The 25,390-nt window shown below is 41.7% G+C and overlaps 3 protein-coding genes across 7 annotated transcripts in view; 1 reads left to right on the top strand and 2 right to left on the bottom strand.

Annotated features, from left to right (window-relative positions):
* LOC310766955 (uncharacterized protein) overlaps positions 1–5,623 on the bottom strand; it is a 147,104-nt gene extending 141,481 nt beyond the window's left edge. Inside the window, exon 1 of the mRNA XM_083623599.1 lies at positions 4,269–5,623. Within this exon, the coding sequence (XP_083479725.1) occupies positions 4,269–4,313 (45 nt within the window). The 5' untranslated portion in view covers positions 4,314–5,623. The remainder of the gene's footprint in view (positions 1–4,268) is intronic.
* Positions 5,624–12,916: 7,293 nt separating this feature from the next.
* On the bottom strand, positions 12,917–22,254 carry PTGR3 (prostaglandin reductase 3; the record flags this gene model as incomplete). Of its 3 annotated transcripts, none has more annotated exons than XM_083623595.1 (3): positions 12,917–14,784; positions 16,878–17,200; positions 17,844–17,952. In XM_083623595.1, one exon carries the CDS (start codon positions 14,622–14,624, stop codon positions 13,860–13,862), a length of 765 nt encoding a protein of 254 aa, XP_083479721.1. In that variant the 3' UTR covers positions 12,917–13,859. The 3 variants fall into 3 exon arrangements, with proteins under 3 accessions (XP_083479721.1, XP_083479720.1, XP_083479719.1); XM_083623594.1 differs by lacking the exon at positions 17,844–17,952 and adding an exon at positions 17,735–17,843; XM_083623593.1 differs by lacking the exons at positions 16,878–17,200; positions 17,844–17,952 and adding an exon at positions 21,956–22,254.
* A 344-nt stretch (positions 22,255–22,598) lies between these two features.
* The window catches only part of TSHZ1 (teashirt zinc finger homeobox 1), an 80,083-nt gene continuing 77,291 nt past the window's right edge, over positions 22,599–25,390 (top strand). The window contains exons 1-2 of one of the 3 annotated variants that reach the window (XM_083623583.1): positions 22,658–22,718; positions 24,841–25,390. The exon at positions 24,841–25,390 is cut by the window's right edge and continues 697 nt beyond it. The gene's annotated coding sequence lies outside the window, so the exon portion shown is untranslated. Of the gene's footprint in view, positions 22,719–23,201; positions 24,784–24,840 lie in introns of those variants that run through there. The other 2 variants (XM_083623585.1, XM_083623584.1) reach the window with 2 other exon arrangements.

The following is a 25,390-nucleotide window of genomic DNA, read 5'->3' as shown; positions in this document are numbered from 1 at the left end:
TCCTCTAGACAGCATGCCTAATGATAATGGATAATGGGACTTGCAGTATCTGAGGGGCACCATGTTGGTGGCTGCTGCTATAGAGCATCTATTCTAAAAAACAATAGTTCAAATTAAAAGATCTCTCTAGATTCCTAGAGGAAGAACAGTATGGACTTTAGGCTGAATGGTTTGCCAATGAAGAAACTGGATACAACTCTCTTCTTTAGCCAAAGAAGTAGGTAGTTTATTTATAGGAACTTGCACTTGAAATTTACACAATAGGAAATATTTGCTCAGGTCATTAGGCAATACTGTCACCAGGAAGGAAGGAAGGAAGGAAGGAACTTGTGGGTCTGGGTGCAACAAAAGATTAAACATAAATTTATGTTTTTTTCAACTTCCCAACTTGCTGTGACACTGGATGTTATATAATTTCAGTGACATTACTTCCTATTCATTTGATTATAAGCTTTTCTAATAAATACATAATGAAAGAGCATACATATTAATGAATCCTATGACAAACACGTTAACATGCAACTCTACATATTAATCTTGGTAAGCAGAAATCCTATTTACTTTTTCCTCTTCACTACACTAACATTTTGACAGTTTGCTAGCCCCTCCAGTGCCGTTTCTTCCATTCCCTGCATACATACTACTGCCTCTGGTCATGTTTGGTAGCAAAAGTGAAGGGCAGGCCACCTTCATCTGGGATGGGAGCAGTACTGCTCTGGAGAAATGAATACTATCTCTCCACCAGTTCCATTCAGGTCTGCATGAAGGGCCTTGGAAACGTGCAATAAACATGTGTGTGTGATAATGAGATTGTTGGTGGAAAGTCATCTTGAGAAGACAAGGAGCAATTAAGCTTGCTTACTTACACAAGTTAGAATGACAAGATGCCACTACTGGCCCCACTCATCCATATAATAGGGTTCTCCTATCCAGCTTAGCTACACTGGGAAAGGCATTTCCTGTCAAACCTCTGCCATGGCTCCACCGTGACACAATCTGCCTTCTTTCCTTTTGTACACATTTTATTCCTACCATCACATCAGTGTCCTAATTTCAACTGTCTATGAGCAAATTCCGGAATTAAAATATTTCTACAATTCAGTGCAAAAGCTCCTTGTAGAACTGAATATTTATTTGTATCTGTAGACTCCCTTGTCCAATTTTAATTGCATACTTAAAGGTGTCACTGGATGCACATGTCAGTTGCCCATAAGCATTTATTAATGCAATGTGTTGAGTCAACAGATACTGCATCCACTGTTCGTTATCTTAAAAATTTAGACAGTGTATCTCAGAGGCTATTCACACACACACACACACACAGAGAGAGAGAGAGAGAGAGAGAGAGAGAGAGAGAGAGAGAGAGAGAGAGAATGGTGGAAGAGAGGGGGAAACACATGATTATTTGGTAAAGATAATGTAGCCATCGGCTGCTTGACTGAAATGATGAAGCCATCAATTAAGGAAGGAGCCCACCTCACCGTAAGTCAGTGACAAGCATAAATAGTGTATCCAGTTTCTTGTATTAGATGTGTCATTGTAGATCTCTCTACTTGGTATTTGAGCAAGCCGGAAAATAGCATCAGCATTTTTTCCACATCTGGTGATAGTAAAATTCATTGGACCCATGGACTCATTGGCTACCTGACCCTTTGAAAATTACTCTGATTGCCATACTTCCGTCTGCACCTTTTCACATGTGACAGAACAAAGCTATAAACATTCCCTCTTTATGTAGCAGAGCCACTCATTTTCAATTCTCTCCCCACCCCAAACTTTTCCTTTTGAAATATGAAATTGTCCTTAAGTTTACAAAAGATTATGATGGCATCAGCAGATGAAGAATTAAAATGAATTCCTAGTCATTTTCTACACGCACCCTACATATTTCTCCTACCCTTGCAATATTCAGCACAAATTATCAATGGTTGTGTCCACACTAGGCTGTTAAAGTGTATGTGGGCTGGTTTCCATTTTGTTCATATTAACGCTTGCAATTTTATGCCTCCAATGTTTCCCATTTACACTAGTGAGTGGTGCTTGTTAGACTGTATTCACACTGTGTGTTTTCATCCCCTTCATTCAAGTGGTGCTTCTCTGCATTAATTTTTGAAAGGCAAGGTTTTCAATCAAACATATTTGAACAAGGGAGCGGTAAAATAAATAAATACATAAAATGGGTTGCCACTTCTATTTCAGAGAGAGAGGGGAAAGGGGGGGAGACAGAAGGGGAGGCTGTCTCAGGATCTGTAAGTAAATGAAAAATAATCACAAATTTGGTGTACAACTCTTCTGGATTATATTAAAACTCTTTAGTGTCTGGATCTACTATGTTCAACATTTCTGTTTAGCACTTCAATCCACTCCTTTCTTGCTGTTTAAATCACTTTATCTTAACAGACCATTGCCAACCTGCAAAGCCATATAGATTCACCAGAAAGAACTTCATGTGTAGGCTATGTTGTCTATGAAGTTTCTACTGTGGTCATTTCTGTGGCTGAACAGCCAAACCGGTTTTAAACTGGAAGACGTCTTGTTTGTTCCTCTAGGCGAGTGGCAGTGGTATAATCTTTTAAGACAACTCTGGCTTGTCATACAGGTTCTGTATTGCGCTCGCAAAAGGTTTTTTTTTCAGAATTACAGCACAAGTAGACTGAAATTATTGGTAGGCTGAACTTCACTCACCTAATTGCTCTAACTCTGGTGGTGTTTTCAAGACACACAGACAGTAATATAAATTGAGGAAAAAAATGTATATGATTACTTTAGTTCCAGGTCAAATTATATGTATGTGGCTTGTCTGGAGTCCACCTTTGTTTAGGCTAACCCATAACACATTTAGAATATTACAGACACAGTGCTTAAGAAGAAGAATTTACAAAAGGGAAGATTTGGCAAAATATGATTTTTCAAAATGTAGAAGGCTATGGGAAGGCGTTTTTCAGAATTGGTGGATTATTTGGTTTTGAAAGTGTTCTTATGGGGAAGCAAAGGCTGAAAAAATGTATAATTTATTTAAAAATGTGATCTATTAGATGAGAACAAGCATGCCAATTGTAAATTTACTAATAATTTTGTTTTTCAAAAATTAAAGTCTGCTATAAGGGCACCCTCGCCTTCCTCTTCCCTCCTGTACTAAGGCAAAGATCAGAAAGTAGAGGGAAAGGTCGTTTAGTGTACTGCTGGTAAAATACAAATGAGAAAAAAGGATTAATTATATCACTTATTGCATCCAGGGGGCCAGGAGGTTTGACCGTCTATTTTACCATACCTTATAATTTTGAAGAATTCAGTGCATTTGGGCATTGCAAATGAACTGCTATCCAAAGCACTGTTAATAATCTAAAGTTGGCTGTTAACATTGTAGAAGCCACTGCCTATATAATTTCAGTGAATGACCTGAATGACACTGCAATGGAAAGTGAAATACCTCTCTTCCTTCTTTATGTTATTTGCCTTGAGCAAAGGCTGCTCCACATTGTGTATGTTTAGTCAAGCCCGCATGATGAAAGGGCAGCAAATAAGCTCAGACTCAAGCTTTGCTAAAGCTTCTTCTTCAGCGGAAAAGACTGAAGCAGAGGTAAAGTGCAAATTGTGTCAGCCAATTTCTGCCTTCTACTCACTAAGTTAAGGTAGAAATTGGCTCACACTGTTACATTCCCTAACTGAGCAAGTGGGGCTTCCTGTAGTCCACAACCTTGAGACTTGAAGAAACAATTCAGGAGGTACTAACCGCCCAGGGATCACTTGTAGGAAGACAGCCCTAAACAAGGCAAAGTGTTGGAAACCTGGTTAAGAAAAAGTAGCAAGGAAGTAAGAAGGGATTAGTTCATGCTCAACAAGAGCCCTAATCTTTTAACTCTGTGGTTTTTCTTTGTGTTCAATCAAAAAATATCACTATAGGTTTACATGGAAATAATAATCAGTGTTTCCACATGTTGTTCTTGGATACTTCTTCCTTGTACACAAGGAATTATGACCTTGAATCCTGTAGACTGCCATGGTTTTCAGTGGAATCAGCATAAATTATTATGTGATAAGGGCTACATCCCCTTATGTGATAAGGGGTACAGGATTTGAACTTCTGTAGCATTTTCCAGATGTTTTGGACTACAAATTCATAATCCCCAAACATTGGACATGCTGTCCAAACAGTTTCTGGAGGGCTATTATTATTATTATTATTATTAGTAGTAGTAGTAGTAGTAGTAGTATACCACCCTATATTGGCAGATCTCAGGGCAGTTCAAAGATAACAGGTTTCTCACCTCTTTTCTACAGTTTAGCCATTCCTGAGGAATGGCTATCTCCATAAAGTAATGCAAGTTTATTCCTAAAATCTGCTGTTAAGGACCATAACACAGGCTTTCAAAAGACTCTCACCTCATTTCTGGTAGCTACTTATTTTACAATCACAGCAACAACTTCCTGCTTATGGTCAATGAATGGGTTGTGTGTTTCCTGCAAACAGAAGTAGAAGTTTTACATGGCACAGCAAGAGGATAGAATGGTATCACAGAAGGGTATGGCGTCATAGTAAGGTCATCACAATCAGGGAGTAGCCAACATGGGAATGACAGGAAGCAGCTTCCAGAAGCTGAACAGTTGTCCATAGAGGCCTAATTCATACATTCAGTTGGAAGCAGTACTGACATAACGTGAAGAGTTACAAGCCATTTCTCTTTATCACATGAAGTCTCTTTCTAAACCAAGCAGTCATGTGGAGGTCTGGTTCATGTCATTCTAGAATCGTGACTGGGACTCGGCAATTGGTTCTTCAAGTGGTGGGCTGGGCTTGCTTTGTGGGGAAGGGTTGTAGCTCATACCACTTATTTACCATCCTATTTCAGTATCATCTGTGGCTAAACACTTGGGTATTCTATGTTTTTCACACATGAAAGAGAACTCTTGAAGACATTATGACCGGATTTATATATAATGCTAAGCCAAACCAAGCATGAATGAGGTGATCTCTGAGGTGATCACAGCTGACTTGATAAATGTTGATGTAACTGCTGTAAGTTAAACCATGGTTTGGCTTTGTGTGTAATTTGAACCTGGATTCATGGTTTGTCTTGCTCTGGACAAACCATGAGCTGTAACCAAAGTTTCTTCTTGGTTTAGAAACTCCTCTCCAGGAGTCCACACATTCACACAAAGTCATGTTTTAGCTTACATTGTGCGCCAAGTCAACCTTTTAACTTGATCCTGAGTGTGAAATTCACATACAGAAACAGGTTTATATGAATTCCATTATGAGTAAGAACCAATTTTGCACAATCCATTCTGAAGCACCACAGCTAGCACCCAGACGGCATTCATATTTCCTGTTTCCCATGGGAAACATATGGAGTGCAAAGATATGGGCAGTGCTGTGCCAGCTCTAACACTGCCATTCATCTTCATGAAAAAGAACAACAGGTGATCTGCACTGTCAAAAAGTGGTGATGGAGACTGTGTGTGCGAATGTTATGGGATCAAGTTAGATAGATATTTGCATGCTACTCTAAGTAGGGATATTTGAAGTGGGACTTATCTGTGGATTTTAGAGAACAAGAGGAGCCGTTTCCCTATGACTATGCTATATCAGCATAATGTTCTGTTCTGTTTTTCAATATATTTTAATTGATTTTCAAGATAACAGTACAAATATAAAGAAACATATGCCCCCATTTATAGCAGCACCATGTTAATGGAGTATAGAAAACCTTTGTTTACGATGATTCAAGCAAAATATATTAACTGCAGTTTCAAATGGGGGTGTGCGTTTAGGTATCAAGAGGTAGGGTGGCAATAAATAAGAGAAACAGGTTTCCAAGACCAGTGTTTCTTTTCCTTTTCTAGGATAGGCTCTCGGGCTATTTTAGACCCTGCTACCAGGGATAGCCATGACAATAAATCCATGTAAATTTATTGAGGTCATGGGTGGTTTTTTTATTTAAAAATTTACTATATTTTCATGGTGTTAGCTAAGGCATGACAAGCAGTATGCTTTTGTGGTTACCAATACTTTGCGGATGACTGGATTAAGCTGGTTTTTGGTCTTGTACCTTACAGCCCACCAGAGGCATGCTGACATCACTCAGAACTGTTCTGTGTGTTCTGTGTTACTGCTTCCAGGCAGTGCACCAATTTCCTGTGTATGCTATTTCTTCCTACATGAATGAATCCCTCGGAGGTACATTTTCAAGGAAACATGTAAGAGGCCTGTGGATGGAGTTAAGTAACATATATGGTGCGATTCCATAGTGCATGTACTTTCTTTCAGCCACCTTCAAAACAATGCTTGAATGTCAACAGTGACTTAGCTCGGTCTTATCTACTGGTCATGGTTAAGCATGATCACCATTTCCTCTGGGCTGGACTCTGAAACAACAGTAACATTTCAAATGTCTAGAATTATTATTATTTTTTTGCAATGTGTGACAGCAGGATCCTGCATTCATCCTATCTGTTTCTACTTACGATATAGGTACCAGCTCTTTTTCCTGGGTTATATGTCTTCTGTAGACCAGCCTGGTTCCGTGTTCTAGGTAATGTCCCTTAGCACACCACACTTCCAGTGGTTATTAAGACATTTTCAGCTCTTATTGAGGAGATACCGACTTTCTTCCAACATTTGTCCCAATAGTTGGAGAGGCATGGTAAGGAACAGCTGCCTATGAAAATATGGCCCTTGACATGGCAGGCTGAAGCAATAACCCAGCAATGGATCTGTTAGTTGATAAATATATTTTTGGTGGCTCAGCTGCTCATCTTCAGGTGGCAACTGTGTGTATGCCTTGAGCAGCACAGGTACATACATGGCATGAAAAAACTAGCTCTAAAACAAAGACATTTATTTGTTTGGAAGTAAAGTCCCATTAAATTCAATGGGACATACTTCTAGAAAACTAGGTGTAGGATATGGTGGTCTAAGTGCTGGTGCAGACACTGCTTTAGGCGGCAGTTCTATATACAGACTTACCTGGAAAATAGTCCCACTGAACTCAATGGGAACTATTTTGAACAGACATTCAATGTCTGTTAATGCTTTCCGTTTCAGTTGCATGCTACAAAGCTAAATTCCCAGCACTTGAAAAACAACATTAGGTTAAGAATTTGAGTGGGAGAGATATACAGTGGTACCTCAGGTTACATACGCTTCAGGTTTCAGACTCCGCTAACCCAGAAATAGTACCTTGGGTTAAGAACTTTGCTTCAGGACGTGAACAGAAATTGTGCTTCCGCCGTGCAGCAGCAGTGGGAGGCCCCATTAGGTAAAGTGGTGCTTCAGGTTAAGAACAGTTTCAGGTTAAGAACGGACCTTCGGAACGAATTAAGTACTTAACTCGAGGTACCACTGTATAGTCATTTAGACTCCTGCTTTCTCCTTTGTTGCAGATAATACTTACTTGATTGCGACATGTTGATTATTATATTTTGGTTATTTTAAGCTCCTTTTCATTAGTTGGTTTGGATAGTTTTAGTAGAATGGTGAAGTGTAAATACCTTAAACAAGCAAATTGACAAACTATTTGTGCAGCAGGAGATAAAGGTGGGGAAGAAAACATAAAAGCTGAAACAAAATTACATTAAATCCTGCTCTGCTGTGATATAAGCCACACATCCATTGATTTAATGTGAAGTACTAACTATGTGAAGGGGTACAACGCTACACAGGTACTGCTCCTGTAGCAATTACAAATGTAACTGAAATAAAAGCCAGAAACAGGAAGCCCCCACCCTTAAAAAAAAAAATCATGTCCCCAAGGCAGGCATCTGTCTTAAATGATATAATTTGTCAACTTTCCAGCATCTTTTAGTTCTGAACACAAAAAGAAGTCCTGTTACACAAAGGACATTACATATTCATTAGCTGGAATGTTTCTAAAGTATCTAATGCAGGGTTTTCATTTAATAAGAAGCAGTTACTTGCAACTGTGCAGTACATAAAAATAAATTCTGGGCACACTAATAGCTGTTCTAGTCTGGGTTTGATGGAACTTTTTGTGGACAGGACAAGGGTTTTAAGCAGTGAGCACATTATTGCCACATGCTAAAAACTAGCATATAGTCTAAAATCTAGATTTTTGCGTGGGGTGATGAAATCTAAAAGTACTAAGGCAGTTTAAACAAGTTATCTATACAGGTCACATGTGAGAGATACCACATCTGAAAGTGGTGTGTGTGGTTTTTTTAATCAAAGAAAATAGTAATTAATCTTCTATTTACCCCTCACAATGAGGATTACTTAGTGCATATTTAAACTGCATATAAGATTTAACTACCGTGCAAACTGCCCCAACGCTGCCCTGCCAATGACCTTAAGCACAACATGGAAGGAAGGCCATTCTATGTAGAAAAGAGAAGTAATTTATCCACTACGATTGTTTGGCCCCAGCCCCCTTCTCTAAAACTGAGGCTGACAGTTGTGTTGAATTATGGATAGTGTATTTGCAGTGTGTACAATAATCTCCTAAAGAAAGTGTTGAGAACATCAAACTTATTTTACTTATAATTTCAGGCTATGTTTAAGCAATGGCCTTGGAGCAGATGTAATAGTTGCTAAATTTTTTAATCTCCACAAGCATTTTACTTATAATGGCCGCTATCTTCCGAACACCAAATCCACAGTAAATCCAAATGCAATCAATGGAACTTGGGAGAACTGAAATCATGATGTCTTAATAGAATCTGTTTCCTTAGAGTAAATAAAAATAGTGTAAAAACGATCAAAGCCCACAAAAGAGGATGGCTCCCTACCCCCTTTTAATGGTGTGCTTTGTTTTTCTTTTACTTGAGGTTACCATATCACCCCAAACATGCACTCACATTCAGGATTTATCATAGCCCCTCAAAACATAATAAATTTCTCTTCTCTAGCTTAAGGATCCATCAGTTAAAATGTTAGTCTTTCATCTTTATTACCCTCCCATTAAAATGAGAGAAACCGGGACTCACTTCAGTTTAGAAGAAGCAATTTGGTCGGTAATGTCCTTACTACTCAAGTCTTTACAAAGAGAGAAAAGTGCATTACCGCTTATATTTCACACATATATCTGACTAAGAAGCAAGTAAACCTTTCAGATGCATACTATGTTAAATTTAATAATATTCTTTGATTAGATTATTTTATTGCAACATTTTGCCATTGCCAGTCATTCCCCATACACATTTATGTTAATAAAACCTGCAGTTTTTTAGTCTCTCTCTCTCTCTCTCTCTCTCTCTCTCTCTCTCTCTCTCTCTCTCTCTCTGTGTGTGTGTGTGTGTGTGTGTGGGTTTTTGAAGACTGCCTGCTCTTCTACAGCTGTTAGATCTGAAATGGACAGATTAATAACTAACCATCACATTGGACTAGGTTTTTTTGTACATTGCACCAGTAACCCTTTGCTATAATGAGGACACAAAGAGCTTCGCATCAAGGCTGCGCCTCTTCTTCATAACTCAAAAGCGTCACAGTGGCAATAGTCTCTAGTGCTATTTGTCTTTAGTGCAGTTGTGACACTTCGGCATGATCCATAATTTGGCAGCTATTTACCGTGACATTTCCCTTCAGTGCAGCCATAACATTCAGCGAAGCCATTATTTGGTTCCATTTACCATATAAATTGTATTGTTGTGCATGCATGCTAGCAGCTATATTAGGCACCTGAAAATGAGTAAATCTTGTAAAATAGATACTAACAGCTATTCAGCAGTGGAGTTCCTTTCTAGCTCAGACTGAAGAAAAGCAAACAAACAAACAAATAACATTTCTGAAAACTGCCGCAAACTTTTCCCTCAGCAGCTGCAATTATCTGTATTTGCACAGCATGGCAATTATACTCAGCAATTGGCTTCTCCTCCCCCACAAAAAAATTAACATTATAATGTTATTGAAATATGATTTAATTTTAAAAGGTATTAAAATACTTCAGTGCAACAGTTCAATAAAAAATGTACAGGGTAAAATGTGCAGAATACTGCAAGTGAATATATCTGGTGGAGAATATATATGTGTATCTAAAAAAACAACTACGACAACATCACAGGTTTGGCCTTTCTTGACACATTTTCCTTGTCTGTGTTTGCTATATGTAGAAAAACTCAAGTTGCTGCTGTCTGCAAACATCCAACTTTTTCCACAGCAAGCAAATTTGAGTGGAAAGGTTAAATTAAAAGTTTGGGGGGGGGAGGCACAATATGCAGTGCTATCCTAGGTGTAGCTCCTCAGAAGTAATTCCCATTTAGTTCAATGTGACTGACTTCCAAGCATGTAAAGGTTTGCAGACTCCATGAGTTAATATTCTTAAAAAGCCAATTCTCTATATAAATATACAAGGCATTTCCTAGACATTTTATTATTTGTATTAAACCATTATTGGCATTCAATCTGAATGACTATTTGCATTCATTTAAGGATTAACTCTGTAAAGAGTTTTTAAAGTATCTTTTTATAAAACAGTCAAAGCTAGGATCCAAAGTTCTGTGCATGCAACAGGGCTTTTCTTGACCACCAGTTGCTGGACAGCCCCTGGTGTCCTGCCTGTCATACTAATCCAGGATATAAGACTGTGCAATGGGCTACAGCTGGAAAGGAAAACCAGCAGTCCTGCCCTAGCAAGCTGAAGCACTTTTCAATCATCCACTGCTAGGAAATCTGGATCTTGGCCCAAGTGTCTTCATTGTTAATCCCTTGCAATGAACTGACAGTATTTCCTGTCCATATATGTTTGTTATCTTATCATTAATATACCCTCATTCTGAGCACTACCCATAAGAAATACTACTTCTTATGCTGCCGCCAAAGACTTCTGCATTATTTAAATTCATCACTTACTCGGAATCAACATAATTTATACTATGGTGAGGCAACAACAAATCTTTTAAGTTAAAGCAGGGATATGTGGATTTAATAAAAAGTGTGTGTGAGAGAGAGAGAATAATCCAATTATCAGGCACAATAGGATACACACATCAGGACTAAGAATTACCTGTAAACACCAAGCCTTTCCACAACATCAAAGTGCCACCCTACCACACCTAGCTTGATTCAATGAAGAATGGCCTGGCGAAGAGAACAAGAGAACAACAGCAACAATGCAGCAGCAACGGCAAGAATGTTACGTGCAAAAATCTTTGGGTAAATTAGTAAGCTCGGAAACTATTGTTTCACATCTAAAGAGAATAAGATGCAGTTGTTAACAAGCACACAATCCAGGTTATGCAACCCATAGTTAAGCATTTATATCCCATTGATTCCAATGTTTAACTATCTCATTCCCAGTTTACACTTTGGGGCATGTGCATTTGCTGTAAAGTAGCAAAGTGTGAAGTGGAGATACTTGGATGTAAACATGCTGAGGTGGATATGCACCGGGGAGCCTCAGCATATGAGGACTTAACAGTCCACTGTGAGTCTACAATCATGTATATGTGTTTCACTCATGAAGGTATTCACTAAGGTCAACACTGGTGTGCATATCTATTGATGTTACTCAATCCTCTCTAGGTCTACATAGAAATAAGTTTCGATCAATTCAAAGGTAAGTGGGCATAAGACTACAACCTGAACATACTTGTTAGGAACATTCTTTAATTTAAATTTCAACACTAGGCCTTTACATATATATATATATATATATATATATATATATATATATATATATGATTGATACTGAAACTGCCTCTTCAGCTTTGACTCATTTGATGTTAATTGTTACGAACTGAAACAGAACAGAATGGGGGTTGGTCAAGATGATCCTTGGTGATCCCTACCAATGCTACCATTTTATGATCATGTAGAATTACTTACTTTAAAAAGTATGAAATTGAATGTTGTAACCATGCTTCTAGGTAAATGTGGTTCTTCACTATGGGAATCAATCAGAGGCGTGTGCACACAACTGGGAAGGAACACACTCCACCTGGCTGAAATCTTAAACATAATTACTTTGAAGTAAGGCCCAATGAAATCAGTGGGACTTGTTTTTATTTAGATATTTTACACTACCTTTCAGGGCATAAACACCCCTCTCAAGATGACTTGCACAGTATTTATGATTGGGGTATAAATATTTTGATGTTTTGTTATAGTTCCTCAAAGAGACAGAATTGTGAAACTCAAGTGCTCAGGGTCAAAAATTTGGGGGAAAACAGGCTTTGGTCACTTCACATCTCTATGTGCTGCTGAAGCATATTATAACGATGGCTCCTAATATCTAAAACTGAATTTTGTTCTTCACAGTTGTGCTGTACAGAGAAACAAATAGCTGTCTCCACTTTTGTTCACCACCAAAGGGAAGCCAAATACTTCATCCTAATGAGAATGTTTCCATAGGGTGATCAGCTGCTGGATCCAAAATATACTTTGGGTTTCACCTACCAAGCAAATTTTCCAACATCCCAGTCCAAAACCCAGTTTAATTGGAATACCTGGATTTAAGCCACTTAAGGTCCCACTGAAATCGGTGGTGCCGAGTTGGCCTAAATCCTACTACTTGGGTGTGCTTTTAGCTACAGGGCAGCAGGAATTTTAAAAACCATGCTTATGAACCTAAAAAGGGGAATCTGTTCAACAATAAACATCAGAGTGTCCTTAAACGAGAACACTGATTGCCAGAATGCCTGAAAAAGCAAATAGCTGAAAGTGGAGAATTGCTACATATTTAAAAATACCAGTTTATTCCACACGTGTATTGTTTTTGGAAACAGTAAACACTCTTTTGCATCTTCATGTTCATCTTAAAGAGATTAACCCCTTCTCACAAAACAACAACTAAAATGGCAATCTGAAGCCAACTAAGAAACATGGCTTGTCTGCTTAACAGTAGGTCCCATTCAGCAGAGATTCAGTGGGGCTTACTTAATGGTAAGTAGTCATAAGATTGCAGTTGAAGTTGCACAAAAAATAACGGAAGAGAATAAATGGACAACTGAAGCACAGTGTAAAAAAATTAATAATAGTCAAAATGATTTTAATGCTTTAAAACAATATAAATTCTTACAAAGGTTGAAATATAAATTATTACAAAGGCTTCACCTTATTGCATAGTTCAGCACAGTCCTCTGGTGCCATTATAAGCAAGCGATCTAGTCACCATCATTTCCTTGTAAGGTGAGGGGCTTCGTTAACGCTGTTCTTAAGATTGCCTTAATATTAGTAGAATGTAGCGTTATACCAAAGTTAACCCAATTAACGGGTTAATATAGCCAAAAGAATAGTTAGAAAGTGGTATTACAACATGAAGATTTCAAAATATAACTATAAAACCTTATATAAAATTAAAACAAACTTTCATTTAAAAACAAAAGCTGGCACTTTCGTAACTAGTAAAAAATATCTTTTGAGTTACATAAATCTGCATTTTATTATTGTATTTGCAACCAACACAACTGAAAAAAGATAATTTCTCATTTTTAAATTATATCAAGTGCAACCCGCTAAGATGCTGCCCTGTGCTACTGAAAAGCACTCTTGCTTGACTCCCATTGCTCAAGCAGAATGTCCAGGTGAATTGCACCCATCCTTTTTTATAGGAAGAATCGATAATATTATTGATTTCACTTAAAATATTAATATGCCTTTATTTACTCAATTCGAGAGGAAAGCTGTAGGTGAAGATTTCATAGTTGGCCAGATTCAAATCCAATGCAAGTTTAATCCTTAGTTCGCTCAAAACTCCCAGACAAAAACGCAGAACTGTTTAATGCAATGCCAACGACACATGGAATTTTTAAAGAACACAAAGCCACTTAAATTCAACAAATATTTTTTAACGAAAGCCTACATGCTATTTTTTAATATGTTACCCATTGGCAACTTTAAAGAAATAGTTATTGTGAAGCATAAAGTGCCCATTTTCCCTCTTTTGATTTATATCATTGTTCTGTTTTTACAGCTTACTGTTGACAGAGTGAGGTAATTCAACTACAATTTTTCCAATGTTTTTCCCCATGTACATATAATCTATAGCGTGGAATACAGACTCTAAGCCAGCGAATTTGCCCTCTGGAGACATGTCTCCAAGGTCCACCTCACAAACCAGTTCTCTGTTTTCACACATTTCGATCAAGTGTTTCATAGCCGTTTGGTATTCAGAAAGGTAATGGTTTAAGAAGAAACCCCGGATGCTGGCAGATTTCCTTAGCAGCTTTGCTGGCAACATTTCCACATGACCAGGCTGAAGGCCAGTACGGGTTTGGTAGCCAGAGATAAACCCAATAATGATCAGGCGCCCTTTGGTAGCCAAGGAGCTGACAGCCAAGTCAAACATCTGCCCGCCGACAGATTCATACACCACATCCACACCTTTCGGGTAGTCCTTCTTAAGGACAGCAGCAAGGTTTTCAGTTTTGTAGTTGATAGGGTGGTCACAGCCTATGGATTTCAGAAAGCCAGATTTTTCATCACTGGAGCATGTTCCTATTACGTGACATTTTGCCTTCTTGGAAAGTTGCACGGCAAACTGACCGGTTCCTCCTGCTGCGGCTGTCACCAGAACCGTCTTCCCATCAGACAGTTCTCCAAGCTCCTTCAGGCTGATATATGCTGTAGTTCCACTTACCAGTAGTGTAAGAAATTCGGGTTTCACAGAGGGTACCGGGATGGCTTCTTTGGCAGGAACAATGGTATATTCAGCAAAAGCACCAGGCCTCATGTAGGCCACTGGTTGGCCCACTGTGTATCTAGCGCTGGCACTTAGGCCCAAGGCTACCACTTCACCAATTCCTTCAAAACCTACGTCAAATGGGGGCTTAACTGACGTGTCATATCGGCCAGCTGAGTAGTTAATATCGGATGCATTAATGCCGACAAATCTAGAAGCAAACAAAAATGTATTAGGCTCTCTTTTTTGACAAGGCATTTTTTTCGTCGTAAGAAAAACCTTTCGCTTAAATGCACAAGGTAAGAAATTTCAATGCTGCATATTCAAATATCTCAAGAGTTGGGGGTGGGGTGGGGGAACGCCTTCTATGCAAAATGAAAATGGAAAGGTTGTTTTAATCTGGATTTAGCTTTACCGATAACACAATTTGACATATTTTGTACATGCAAAGCATTTTCCCCTTGCCTGTTTCATGAAAACAAGAACAATAGAAATGAGTTTTGATAAACTAGGGAATAAAACTACTTTTTTCTATTAAAAAAATACAGCAGACTAAAATATGAGCAAAGTAGTAAGTATGTTGACTCTGGCAATAAATTTACATTTCAGATTATAACAACACATTTAAGTGACTAATGATAACATGAAGTATCAATGTCCTCTCCAAGGTCGATGGTCATAAGTGTTACTGCAGGCAAATTTAAAGAAAATGGATGGAGTGTCTGTAACAAATTTGCCTTTTGATGCAACTAATTTGCACATTATTAAAATATTTTGCTGTATACAAATTACTCACAACACCTTAAAACAACCTTGAAGGACTAAAATTATGCAACAATACTTTTGAGCACTATTGACCTCTAATGAGTAAAAATGAACATAAGTATTAAAAAGGCACAAGTAATTTAATGATGGGTGGTGAAGTGGCTTATGATGCTGAAATACAAGTTATCTGTACGCACACAGAGTTTGCAGCCAATTTTCCCACAGAAACCTGAAAACAAAAATATGATTCTGTCATAAACAGCAATGTGACTGTTTCTCTTCTATAACCAAAAATAAACAAATTATGGCATTTAATTATGTGGAAGTGTGAAAATATGTGAAAAATTGATTTTAATGCAACTAGAGAGCTGTTTGTGGATTTATGGTAATTTGAAATAGCTGGCACACAGCGAAACAACAAAACTGAAGGAAGTGCACTGGCCATTTCTAACTCTAAGAAAAATCTCTTTCATTTATTAAAATGTACAGAGTTCAATACAGATAGCTAGATACAGAAATAGATGCATATTCACAGAGGGAGCTGTGTCTTCTGTATGTCTCCCTAATTCTTCATTTAATCCAGTCTGCGTCTGTAGCAAGGAACACATTTTTTTTACCTCATTTTTAGAAAACAAAGGCATCCCCATCCAGTTAAAATTTACATAACTCCTATTTCCCATTCTGAAAGGGGAGCGTAAGAGAGGAGGGCAGATTCCAAGGTAAAGGGGCTGAGGTTGCCTTGAGGACGTGAGAAAGGAAAGATCAGAGAGCCAAGGCACAAGGTCGGAAGGGCTCCGACACAACACGACAACTCCCTGCTTTTTGCATTATACCCCACGCAACTACTTCTCGCAGAGAGGCTGCTAAGCCAGAGTCCGCTGGGCGCGCAATCGGCCTCATTCATTCATCCCCGCACAGTGTCTCCTGGGCGGCAGGGAGAAATTGCCTCTCCCCGCCCCCCAGCGCCCGAAGTCACACAGGCAGCATGCGAGGGGGGCTTGTCTGCAGCCTTCCTTCGGCAATCCTAATTGTTGCGCCCCTTCCCTTCCCTGTCCCGGGCTCTGCAATGCTTGCGCTTGCTCCAACAGCCCGCGCAAGCGGTGCAGGAAAAGTGACTCCAGAGCAAAGTCGGGGCTTTGTGGTCCGATTTAGGCTGCACTTTACTTGCAACAACCCAGACTCGTTGCAAAGCAAACGGGACTTGCCAGTTTCACACACCCATGCAAAATGGTGCAGGACAGGGCTGAGCCAGCAGAAATGCACAACTTCGGCTCAGCCAAGCAGCGTGCCTGGAGACAGGAGCTTTCCCCTCGCTGCAAAAAGTCGTATTACCCCTATACTAAAACATCGCTGGCAAGGGCAGGCAGATGAAGAAATGCGGCTATAAGGAACAGGGTGGCTTAAAAAAACAACAACCTGCAAGTAGCCGAAGGGGCTGGAAAACTCAGTCGCACCTTGTTAACAATAACAGGTGAAAACCCCCCCCCCCCCGTTCACCTCTGTGATCTGTCCCTCCACAAATGCATTGCAACTGAGCACCTGCTTGCAAATGGGTGCGTGTGCAAGAAGGGAGAGGCTCAGCTCTACGTTGCGTATCTATGGGGCACCCCAGCGAGAAGGGAGCATGCCAGCCTTGGCCCCCAGCAGAGCGGGAGCTCGGAGCCCGGCTGGGTCCTACTGGGGTCGGCTCAGGGGAGGTCGGCGGGAGGTCCCCTCCCTCCCAGGCCCCTCCGCCTCCCGCTTTGCCCTCTCTGCCAGCACATGGCCACTTGCAGTTCGCCCTCCCCTCGCCTCCTCCTGGCGCTGCTCGCGTCTCTTTCGTGGCTCAGCTGGGAAGCGCAGGCAGAAAGTCTCCGGGCAGGCTGTGCAAAGGGAAGGGGGCGAAAACAACGTACTTTTTAAAAAATCATTTCTTCCAAAACAGAGTTGCGCCCCTCTCCGCTAGATGCATCTGAAACCTCTCTCTCACCATTCCTCCATCGAACTCGAAGATAAGGGCTGCGTTTAGAAAACAAGCCCTATCTTTTCCCAGCCTCTGCTCGAAAAAGGCGCCTGCCCTGTCCAGATCTTTCTTTCCGAAGTAGTGGAAACACTGTTCATTTTCGTTATTAATCAATACCACCTCCAAGTTCTGCTACCCCCCCTCCTGTATTAAAATACAACTCTGGATCCCAGCCCCGGGGGGGACGGACTACGTTCCTATTTCAGCAGTGGTGTGGATAATAAGGGGAATTATTGTGATTTTGCTGTATGTTGTAATTTTTTAAGTAGCTCTTATGAGGTATTCTGAAGGAGAAATCAATGGCCTCCCTTGCCATTCCCAGGACAAAGTTGCACTAAGGAAGGGGGGAGCGGTGCAGGGTTATTTGGCGATTTGTACAGACCCGATCCTCTACCTGCTTACTCGCGGGAAATACACGCACTGGCAGTAAATCCCATTAGACTCAGTGGAGATTCTGGGAAGAGATGGGGAGGATTGTGCTGTCAAGTCTCCCTTGGGCTTACTAGGAAGGTCTGCAGCCTGCGTGTCGGTGGCTTCCAAGGGAAGATGCAAGTTCAAGATCAGCTTGCAAACTTGCGTGGAGGAGGAGAGTTGGCAACCCGCAGTCATTGTTCTCTCGGTTAAGTACGTGACCTTCATCGAGGGGGCCTTCGCTACCCTCCTCCCAATTTTGTGCTTTGCATTTCCCTAGGAAGCGACCCAAGCCTTTCGCAAATATGCAAGATGAGAGCAGCGATACAATTCCTAATACTAATACGGATCCGAGCCGTCCCCACCCCAGCCCCCCACTCCACAATAATAATTGCAGGCTGACTCGCCCCGGCTTTATTTATACTAACACATTCGATTTGAAAGGAGAAAAAGGGGAGGGGGCGAAGCGTCTTCAAAGTGGGGTTAGAAAGCGGCTTCGTTTACTCAAAAACAACTTGCAGAAGTCAGGAGAGCGAGGGGGTAGGGCGAGGACCTTGAGCAGGCAGACACAACAAAGTCACCCAACCCAGGAGCACGCCAGGAAAAGGGGGGAAAGCTCCCAGACCAAACAAGCGCAATCGCTGAAAACACTTCGCCCCACATTCCTATTTTTTCCCCTATCTCCAAACTCCCTCCCCGAACCCATGTCTTGCTTCCCACTTTTGCTACCCAATTTTCTGTATGATATCCCCTCTCAAGAGAAAACAGAGCCCCCACTATGAGACCCGCCACTTTTTATTTTAAAGAAACACACACAAACGCGCACTTACACCCTCACTTCCTTGGTCACGTATTGGCTAAGAAACCCAGAAAATGCCTTTCGGGGTGGGATGGAGTTCAGACAAAGGTACGGAGATATATGAATGGCTTAAAAAACACCCCCCTCCTTAAATTTATTTATTTGTTTATTTCTCCTGGTCCTCAATCCTCTTTTACCGCCCAATCACAGCTCCCACAAAATGATCAGAAGTTTAATGTTTCAAATCGATTCCCAGTTTGCGGGCATTTCTCTCGGAATAAGAGGCTGGAGTGGATTTTTTATTTTATTTTTGCTGTTCAGAAAATTATCAGAATAAGGCGAGGGAGCTGTTTTCCAGAGAGAGGGGGAGGGAGGGGGGAAGGACACTTAAACAGAATCTTGTCCTAAAAAAAGAAGGAAAGAAGTTAAACGAACTTAAATTGCACCAAGGCAACATGTGCGTGTGTCTGTTTTACTTGGGAGAATGGGGTACTATTTTGCATTATGCCATTTTCTCTTTTCACAGGAGTAATGGGGCTAATATGTTTATTCTCCAGCCACCGCAGCAGCTGATTTTCTTTTCTGTTTCAGTTTGAGATAAAGTGTACAGTATTTTCAAAGCTGGACTAGCTCCCCCCCCCCAGAGTGTGTACAAGGTATTGGGCGTGGAAAGAGAGAGAGTCCCGTGTAAGCTTTCAAGGTAGGCACAGGCGTTAGGTGGAAAGCTTTATTCTTAACACGCTTTATTCCGCACTAATTTTGCACTCTCCTGCCTTGGGTGAGAAGCTCCAGCAACAAAACTGAACATCTCACGCAAATCCACATGACACAAAAGTTGCGAACTCCAATCCTGTGATTTCTCACACGCACCTTTTGCAAACTAAAAAAAGAGAAAGTGTTTTTTAAAAAACGAGTTACGATCCTTGGACTCTCTTTGCCTGAGTCCCCGGGTGAATGCTGCTCTAGCCCCCCTTGCCTCCACTTCGGAGAACGCACGGGCACATCTTTCCAGTCCCCAGAGAGCCCACCCAGTATCAAGGGCAGGAGGGGAAAGAGTTACATTGAAAACAAAATAAATTGCATGCATAAATTTTCAAATTTCATGGGGGAGGGAGAAAGTGTTGCGGGGGAGGAGATTCGAGAACAAGGACGTAGCAATCTTCCGATAGGCAGTAGGGAGGCCAGGATATATTTTATCTTCACGCAGCATTTTAAACCAGCCGATCCCCCCCTCCTATATCCCCCAACCAAAGGAATTTAACTGCAGCATGAGTGAGATTTTTATTAAGGCTTCACATATTTTTGCTCTCCAAAATACTATGTCCTGATGACAGCAGCAATTCAAACCTTTGACACCAGGGAGGGCATCTCTCCCTGTATTGTGGGTGTTGTACATTACATAAAACACGAACATTTTGCTAGGGTTCAGATACAGGTATGATATACACTGTCTTTCATACTGAAGACTGTGTGTATTGTGTGTGTAATTCACAAATCACATAATTCTGTGTATTTGTGCTTAATCTATTTTAGCCCTATTGGTTCCAATAGGGCTAAATTTACTGAAATGCAATTTATGCTAGATTACCAACCAAGTAATCACTTCTAAATATTAAAAAATGGATTGTTAGGGACGAATCTAAGGTCTACCTGAACCTCCTCCAACACATAGTCACCAAACTCACAATCACACCTTTAGAATTCCATTCTCCCATGGATTTTTAAGATTTCCACTTTTAAAGTCCCCACTTTGGTTTTAAGATATTCTATCATCTAGAAAGGCAGCAGCAGCAGTAGGAGGAATATAATAATAAAAAAAATAATAAATATTGCTAAGATTGTTGAAGTAGAGGTTTTGTTCTACAAATTTTCAGGTACATGGAGAGAACAGCTCACAGAAGAAAATGGGAACTCAAGTCCTAGTTAGCTACTAGCTAGCCCGCAATTTACAGCATATTGCTTTAAGCAAAATGTGACGTCTTTACTTCATCCATGACCTGGATGCAGTGCAAAAGCAGCTCAAACCAGGCAAAGGAATCGTCTGAAAATAGTGCTACACCTTGTCGAGGGCTACAATCCTGATCACACTTACTTGGAAGTAAAGGTCACTGAAATGAATAGGGTTTACTTCCAAGTAAACATGGTGAGGTCAGGGAGGGGAGCTGCTTATCCCCATTTCCCTCCTCCGGTCTGTGCCTTCTGCTTTGCTTTAGTCGTAGAAGGAGGAAGAGGGCCAGGGAGTTAAGACACTCAAGAGTGACGGGGAGAGGTGGGTGGCAGTCATTTGTGGCCCTCTGCTTTCCTGTTGATTTCTGGCTTGCTTAAGGTTAGTGACGTGGAGGACCGAGGTGGGGGAGGGGTGGAGAAACAGGCAGAGTTGCACACATAACTTGCTCTAAACAACGTCTGGAGTGTGTTACATGCGCGCGCACAACCCCCCCCCCCGAAGACTATAAATAACCTATATACAACGTCCCAATTGCTGTGTATTAATCACACGCAGAGATCTACGCAGCTAGTCAGTTTTACTGTATAAAACATAGCCCTCGCAGATCCACAGAGAACAAGTCAGGGGCGCTCGCTCATGAGAACACACGAACACACACACACACAAACACAGTGACAGTTGTAGGAACATGGAACAAACATTTGCAGGCAGAAATCTGGGCGGGACTTGGAAATCATTTCCTGGTTGCTGAACTCCCTTCCTGAACTCTCCCGTCGCATACAACTTTCAGATCAGCAGATGCACACGATACATTTAAAGCACGTTCCACACACACGGCGTCCCCCCCCCCTAAAGAATCGCGGGACCTGTAGTTTTCCCCTAACAGAGGTAGTTCCCAGCCTCTTTAACAAACTCTAGTTTTCAGGGTTCTCTGGGGGAAAGCATGTGGATTGAATGTGCTTTAAACGTAAGGTGTGGATTTGATGGGAAACTATCACCCTTCTTCAGGCTTGTATCATTCTTAATACCTGCTGTCCCTCCTCCCCGTGATTCCTTTCAGTTTAACACATCATTAAAAAAAAGAGAGCAGAGGGAGGGGGAGAGCGAAGCAATATACACATTTTACCTCTCAGCAAATGGAAACGTTTCATCATTTGCACAGAGGTGTGTGTGTGCGCCAGCGCGGGATTATGGCGTAAGCCATTCACAACAATAAAATTAAATCAGCAGTCGCCAGATGGCAGCTGGTACGATTTGATAGGATCACATCGAGTGAATGACTGCGTGCACACGAGAGAGGAGGCCAAAAGGGTGTGAGAAGTTAGGATAAGCAGTAGGGCAGGAAAGGGGGCTCGCATACCCCACTCCCCAAAAAACACCCACGGAGAAGATGCAAAGAAGAGTTGGCGAAAAGGTAGAGAGAAAATGACGCGGGGGAGGGGGAAGCAAAATCTCACCTGTTTCTGACAAGCAGATCGCCGTCTCCCGGGAGTGGCACAGGCGCATCGTGTCGTAGGCTCACAGCCTCTCGGAAGTTTGAGCTCAGCTTCGTCACCACCAGCTTCTTCATGGTGGTGGGGATGGACGAGCCGTGGAAATCCAGAAAGTGGCGCGAGTAGGACATGTCCACGATGGGCCGGGGCCGAGCACCACCCAAGCAAGACCGGAGGGGGCTCGCCCAAGGACGCCGCTGCAGCCAGCACAGCTGAGCTCCCCAAGACCTCAGCAAGGCGCTGCTCTGGGCGTGGAAACTCATGCCTAATCCCGCATCTCGCTCCGTGCTTACCGCCCTTTGCTCGGCTTTCTCCGCACCCCCTGGGCGCTCTTTCTTCCTCGGCTAGGAGGGTTCTTCCACAGGCATGCAAACCTCAGCACAGGCTGCAGGAGACAGGCTCTGCACAGACCGGTTTGTGTATGTAAATAAAGTCTAATGCAGCAAGCTGCAGCCTGCCTCGAGACCTCCCTTTCCAGCCCCTCCACAATACAGGAAGCTCAGAGCAGCAGCCGCAGCAAAAAATCTCCTGCAGCTGATACTGTGCTACCGTCACTAGTATTTTTTTAAAAAAAGAAAAGAAAAAAGAAACCCAACAACAATATCACAGGGACAAAGTTCTTCCTGTTTCAGCCCAGCCTGCCCTGCCAAGTTGCTGGTGCCGAGGGAACACAAACATCGCGCGTTTGTGTAGCCTGCAAACAGAACAGACCTAGACCCACACAAGCGTATGTTGGTGATCACAGCATCTACGGATTTCTTTCACTGGGGGGGGGGGAGGATTTTTTTTTGTGGGGAGTGGTTAATCCCCACGATCTTTCTATTTGAATTTTTTATGGGGTGTGATCTACATGCCGAGGAAGGGAGCCCCGTCGTTATTGCATTTTAAAAGCTTGCCGAATCTACCACCCCCTCCCGCTCCTTCCAGCTCTTTCCTTTAGAAAAAGACCGAGCTGCTCTTCCTATGTTATCTATCTATCTATATATATAAAGGAAAGCTCGGAGACGTGATTAGATCGAATAAGGGTTAAGGCTTGCAGAGAGAAGTTGCACAGCTAATCTGGCAATGTTGTTATTAGGAGCCTCCTGGAGCCGCTGGCTGCAGCCACAGGCCCCTCCCCTTCCGTGCGAAACGTTCACTTCCTCGTAAGGTGGTACAAATCAACCCAGAGCCGCTAGCTACCGCTAGTGGAAACAGCACTTGCATTTGGGAAGGCAGAAAAACAACAGCGATTTACGAAAGGATTTAAAGCATCTTTAAGGATCTGAGTTTGTGTGTATGTGTGAGCGCCATTTAAAGACACCCCCCCAAACACAAAATACTGCTTGTGTCCTCCTGGTCTTCAGGTACACATGAAATGCACTTTACAGCCTCATAGATTTTATAACCCTATATAACAAGATAGACTGGTAAATCCATTGACTCGCCTTCCTCCCCACAATAGCTATGGCATTAAATAATATTGCCATATATTTATTTTTGGCCTAATACCCGTGTCTCCTTATCTCTAGGATAGTGCTTCTAAATCTGTCTCTGCAATGTTCAGCATTGCTTTTTGGATAGGTAGCATATGTCTTGGTCAACAGACTCCTATAAAAAATGTTTTACAAAACCTGCCAATTTTGTTTGGTAGCGTTGGATGGAGATGGCATGAAAAGCACACGCAAAACTGTTCCAGTAATGTCATGGCAGAAATCCTATTTCTTAATCGCATAATGTTAATAACTGATTTTAAATCTCAATCTGTCAATCAATCTACATTTTACACTGAAGAGCACTTTCAGGACATTCCTAAACATGTCTACTCAGTTCAATGGAACTTACTCTCGAGTTACCCCCTAAATCTCGCTTCTCTCTTATCTGAATCTCCATCAATGGAAAACCCATTCAGCCATATTTTTATGATGCAGTTTTTCTTCTTCTTAGCATCAGCTTAGAAATATGCAAACTTTTTTTTAGAAGTCCTAAGTTTAGAGTGTGTCTGCGCCCACCCCCGTAAGAAGCAACTCTCTTAAGTTTTCCAGAACTTGCACTGTGCACCACATGCGTTAGATTCTACACAGCAGCCAATTGAGCTTTATTTATAACCAATTCTGGTACATTTGTCTCCCTCGAAAAACAATCTTTAAAAATATTTGTTAAGAACTTTCCGCCGTGACTTTTATTCTTGATAGGCAAAAATAAACAAAAGGAAAAGGAGGGGGTGAAATCAAACAAAGCAATTAAAAAGATTGACAGGTATGGTTCTGTATGAGACCTATTTGTAATTGTCAGGGTGACGTTGGCAAGAGGAGGAGGAGTAAAAAAAATCTGAAGCAGGAAAAGCAGCTCGATGTGTCTGTCTATCAGTTGAGACTGTCTGAAAGCTCTGGGATCTGAATGTGTGCTATATTTCAGTGAAAAGAGAAGAGAGGAAGAGTGGATCTCTTTCTCTCCCAGGAGTTTAAACGAGGGGGGGGGGACAGTTCACGTTAATCTCTCCCACTCTGTGAATGTCTCTGCTTCTCTCTCTCCCCCCACCCCCGCCCTTTCAACACACTCTCTGGGGGTTGCCTGGTTTGGGGGCTTTTGTTTGTTTTCTGTTGCAGATCAAGATCAACTAAAAAAAAATATTCCATGTTAAAAACGTGTTCGCATTATACTAGTATCAGAAGAAGCTGCGATCTTTGGAAGGAAAAAGAGAGAGAGGGGAAGCGAGGCAGAAAAGTAGTCCTCTCCGATGGTGCCACTGTTTGATCTGTGACTCTCTGGAAGGTGGAGGAGTGACTGACATTTCCCATCCGGTGTTATCTGTATGTATGGGGGCTTTACTCCTCTTTTTTTTTTTTACTGTTTGCTTTCTTGCTCAGACTAAGTGATGGGAGGAGAAGGGAAGACCGGATCGACCTCGTTTTCTGCACAATGAAAAAGCTATTATCGGCGCGATAAAAACCACCATCGCCAAAATCCACGAGCTTTTCTGAAACAAGCCAGAGAGCGAGAAAGTTGCGCTTTGAGACTCTTTGATCTTGGAGAAAGGCTTGCGCGCGGAGCGGAGCGGGGGGGGGGGAGTGGAGGCGAGTGAAGCGGAGGAAGAGCGCCTGAATCCACCACCATCTCCTCGTTTGCTGTGTTTTGCTCCACTCTCTGCCAAGGCGAAGAAGCAGAAGAAGTAATCAAGGAAGGGTGGAGGGAAGAAGAAGAAGGGGCAAAGGAGGAGGAGGAGGAGGAGGAGGAAAAAAGACCGGATCAAGCAAACGGATTTGAGCTGCACGTCGCCGGAGCGAGCCAGCCTCTTCATCTTGTCCATCTCCCTGCCGCTTGCATCTTCGACGGAGGGACCCGAGGCGCGAGGGAAGAGCGAGCAAGCGAGCGAGAGCTTTGTTTTGCGTATCGAAGTAACTTTTCCCTCCCTTCCTC

This window comes from Podarcis filfolensis, assembly GCF_964270895.1.
Source record: "Podarcis filfolensis genome assembly, chromosome: 7".
NCBI classification, from domain to species: Eukaryota; Metazoa; Chordata; class Lepidosauria; order Squamata; family Lacertidae; genus Podarcis; species Podarcis filfolensis.
The sequence above is the reverse complement of the archived record's forward strand: the minus strand, read 5'-3'. Positions and strand labels throughout refer to the sequence as shown.